Source organism: Belonocnema kinseyi, chromosome 9 (genome assembly GCF_010883055.1).
Source record: "Belonocnema kinseyi isolate 2016_QV_RU_SX_M_011 chromosome 9, B_treatae_v1, whole genome shotgun sequence".
Classification (NCBI taxonomy): domain Eukaryota; kingdom Metazoa; phylum Arthropoda; class Insecta; order Hymenoptera; family Cynipidae; genus Belonocnema; species Belonocnema kinseyi.
Window position 1 is genome coordinate 93559856 of NC_046665.1, and position 4498 is coordinate 93564353.

The 4498-nt window shown below is 20.2% G+C and overlaps 1 protein-coding gene across 2 annotated transcripts in view; it reads right to left on the reverse strand.

Moving 5' to 3' along the window:
* The window catches only part of LOC117179495 (ubiquitin-conjugating enzyme E2 G1), a 26207-nt gene that overhangs the window by 12751 nt on the left and 8958 nt on the right, over positions 1 to 4498 (reverse strand). For both annotated transcript variants that reach the window (XM_033371361.1, XM_033371360.1), the window contains exons 2-3: positions 3387 to 3489; positions 3077 to 3174 (exon numbers count right to left, since the gene is read on the reverse strand). In XM_033371361.1, coding sequence (XP_033227252.1) covers positions 3077 to 3174; positions 3387 to 3489 — 201 coding nt within the window. The remainder of the gene's footprint in view (positions 1 to 3076; positions 3175 to 3386; positions 3490 to 4498) is intronic.

The following is a 4498-nucleotide window of genomic DNA, read 5'->3' on the forward strand; positions in this document are numbered from 1 at the left end:
GTTAATTTTTAAATTTTAAAATTAATTTTTAACAAACTAATGGAGTTTTGAACCTAATAAAATTAATTTTTAACTAAGAAGATTAAATTTCGACAAAAAAAAACCGTATTTTTAAATAAAATATATAAATTAGTTCAATTGTTAGTTAAAAATTAATTTTCGACAAAAAAAGGAATTTTCAATTAAAAAAAACCCCTTTAACCAAAGAAATGAATATTTATCTAAAAAGCTAGATTTTGAACTAAAATAATAAAAATTAAGCATAAAAGGATTCATTTTTTAAACAAAATAATTCAATTTTTGAGCAATTATTAAATAAGAAGATAAATTTTCAAGTAAGTCAAAATTTTAGCCAAAAAGACCAAATTTAAACACTAAAAAAATATTTTCTTAACGAATTAATTGCATTTTGAACAAAAAGACTAATTTTTGATCAATGAAAATAATTTTTTTTTAAAAAAACCGCATTTTTAAATAAAATATATAAATTAGTTCAATTTTTCAGTTAAAAATTAATTTACGATAAAAAAGAATTTTCAATAATAAAAACAGAACTTATAACCAAAGAAATGAATATTCAGCCAAAAAAAAAGTATTGAACCAAGAATGCGTTTTTTAAACTAAATATATGAATTTTGTAGCAAACAGGCGAATTTTTCAATAAAATACATTAATTTTGAACGAAAAAAGATTAATTTTTAAATTTAAAAATTAATTTTTAACAAAATAATGGAGGTTTGAACCTAGTAAAATTAATTTTTAACTAAGATCAAGTTTCGACAAAAAATCGCATTTTTTTAATAAAATACATAAATTAGTTCAATTGTTAGTTAAAAATTAATTTTCGACAAAAAAAGGAATTTTCAATTTAAAAAAAAAACCTTTAACCAAAGAAATGAATATTCATCTAAAAAGATAGATTTTTAACTAGAATAATAAATATTAAGTATAAAAGAATGCATTTTTTAAACAAAATAATTCAATTTTTGAGCAATTATTAAATAAGAAGATAAATTTTCAAGTGAAAATTTTAGCCAAAAAGACCCAATTCCAACAAAAAACGGAAATTTTCAACAAAAAAGTTGAATTATTAACTAAATACTTGAATTCTATATTAAAAAAACCAAGTTTTAACCAAAAAATTGAATTATCAAATAAGTAAATAATGAATTTTACAAACAAAAATGTAACAACATTGTGAATTTCAAACCTGAATAATGAATTTTCCACTGGAATATTTGAATTTTAAACCAAAAATATGAATTTTCAGAAAAAAAGAAAGAATTTTCGACAAAATGGGTAAATTTTCAACCGAAGAGATAAATTTTCAATTAAAATGGCGAATCTTCGAAAAAAAAAATGTCTGTCCGGAGCTACGAAACTCTAAAAAAAATATTTTTAATTTAACTTGTGCCATTTCTTAATAAAAGTGTTTAAAACGAAATAATTTGAGATTAAAAAGTCTGAAATTTAGTAATTGTGAATTCAAAACGATTAAATTTAACTATTTGAAATTGAATATTTCAATAAAATTTTCTGAAATTGTAGAATAAAAATGGTTTACTTTAAAAAATTAAAATTTCAAATTAAAAATAATTAGACCAAATCTTCTAAATCTAAAAATAATTGAATTTAAAAAAAATCGTTCAAAATAGACTTTTTAAATGGGAAACATTAAAAAAACATTTTTTTACTTTGGAACGTTGAAACTTAGAATCTAACTTCACTGAAAAATTGGAAAAAAAAATTTCGCAACAAAAATTGTAATATAACATTTTAATAATAACTTTAATCAATTTTTTCTAATTTTGAACACTTGAAATCTTACATGCTTCTAAGTAAACTTAAATCGATTATAAATTTAAAATTTTGAAATTGTTAATTATACTTTCAAAAATTCAATTTTATTTTGAAAATTAAAATTTAAGAAAGTAAAAAATGCAAAAGCCCCGAAATTTCCCTGAATTTGAAAAATATTCCGAAAAAAACAACATATTTTGCTTTAAGGGAATACAAATTCCAGGATTTTTTCCGGGTTTTCCAAGTGAAAAAATTTCAAAGATTTTCTAGAAAAATTCCTTATCCTAAATTATTTCAAACGTTTTTAAATCCTTTCAAATTAATGAAGTTCAGAAAAATTTCTTGGAATCTTTTTAAATTCCCTAAAAAATTTTTAAATCTCTTTAAGTGATTAAAACCTGTTAGATTAAAAATAATAAAAATATAAATAATATAAAAAACTATTAAATATTATTTTTTAAAGTTACTTCTTACAGAAATTCCCTGATTTTTGTTGATAATTTTTCATTACTAGCTTTAGTAATTTTCTTCTAATTTTTACACCTTCAAATTTTTAATTCTTTTAAGTAAACTTAAATAGTTTACAAATTAATAATTTTTAAATTGTTAATTGTACTTTCAACAATTCAAGCAATTCAATTTTATTCTAAAAATTAAAATTAATGAAAGGAAAAAATTCCAAAACTCTGAAAATTCACTGAATTTGAAAAATATTCCGATAAATTCAAAAACCTATTTTTTCTTCAGGGGAATTCAAGGACTTTTTCAGGTTTTTCCAAGTTAACAAATTTCAAAGAATTTTTCTACGTTGTCTAGAAAAATTCCTTATCCTAAATTATTTCAAACATTTTAAAATCCTTACAAATTAACGAAGTTCATAAAAAATTGCTTCGAATCTTTTTGAATTCCCTCAAATATTTTAAATTAAAAGCTTTTGAAAAAACCCTAAAATTTAAAAAGTTCCTTTAAATCATTAAAATCCATTAGATTTAAAATAATAATTAAAGATAATAAATTTTTGTTTACATATAAAATATAAAAAAAACTATAAAAATAAAAAAATATATTAAATATAATTTTTTATAGTTAATTCTTACAAAAATGTCCTGATTTTTGCAATTTTTTCAAAATTCCGGTAACTTTGGAACTTCTTTAATTTTTTTTCTATTATAGGCTACAAATAGGGTACGATAGGGACCAAATTTTGAAAATAGGGACTGGTTTGTGAGGCCTGTAATGAAAAATAAATCCGGGAAAGATTCTTTGAAAAACTTACTGTTCGGATGCCATATTTCTGTAATAAATTTCATTCTTGGAGGCCTAAGGGGATATTCTTTTGGGAATTGCAAATGCGCTTTGAAAAATCCACCCTCGCTGTAACAAAAAAATTTTTAAACGTTTCATTTTTCTTTTTGTAAAATATGAATATTAATTATGTTTTTTTTTTATATAATCACAAGATTTCTATCATAATTTTTTAATTATTTGTAAGTTATCATTCGAAAAATCTCTAATTTAAGTAACATTGAATCAAATTAATTTTTTCATTTCGAAAACAAAATTTCTTTTAAAAATATTTTACTTACTACAGAGTATCCGGAGGTCCAATAATAAGCACTTCCCATCGATAAATATCATTGTCGTCTATTAGACCAGCGGAAAACCCTTCAACCGGGTTTTTATTCAATTCTGTAAGAAAATTATGTTTTATTGGTTTAGAAATTATATTTTTTTAAATGATAATTTCCAAAAAACCTTAGCTTCATTTAATTAGACTCTATTTTTAAACCATAGAGAATAAATTGATGACAACATTTTTTAAAATTATTTTTTATCCTGAAAAATGAATTTTAAGAATAAATTTTAAAAGGTTTGAAAACATTTAAAATGATTTTCCAAAACTTCGAAAAGTAATAGTAATAGATTTTAAAGCAGAATGTTTCAATTTATCATGATTAAATTTTTTTAATTTGAGTAATTATAAGAAATATTTAGAAGATTTAACATAATTCAAAAATTATTATAAAATTTTTTCTTCTTCTATTTTTAAATGATTTTTTGAAATTTAAAAAATATTTAAAAAAATAGAAATATTTCCAAAAATTTATCAAATATTTTTTTTGTTTATTTTAAGCTTCTAAAAGTCCTAAATACCTTTTAAACAGATTCCAATTTTTACGAATACTTTTTAAAATCCTGTGAAAATTTTCAAAATTATTTTCTTGAAACATCTTAAATCTTCCAAAATATTTGTTAATTTTTTTTCTGAATCCCAGAAAAATTATATTTATAATTTGGAACCAAAGAGGAGATTAAATTCTAAAAATTGTTTATAAAATTTAGATTTTCGAAAATTTCATACAAAAATTGTCTTCAAATTCCTTTGGAAAATTTGAAACAATCTTTCGCTAAAAAAAATTAAGATTTAAAGAAAATTCCAATTTTTTTAAATGTGTAAGATTTTAAGGCATTTTGTTCTTCAATTTTTAAATGATTTGTTGAAATTTAATAAAAAATTCGAGCCAGTTCAAAAGATATTTAGGAATTTAAAAAATATTTCAAAAAATAGGAATATTTCTAAAAATTTATCAAATATTTTTTTTTGTTTAAGCTTCTAAAAGTCCTAAATATCTTTTAAACAGATTCCAATTTTTCCGAATATTTTGTAAAATCCTGTGAAAATTTTCTCAATTATTTT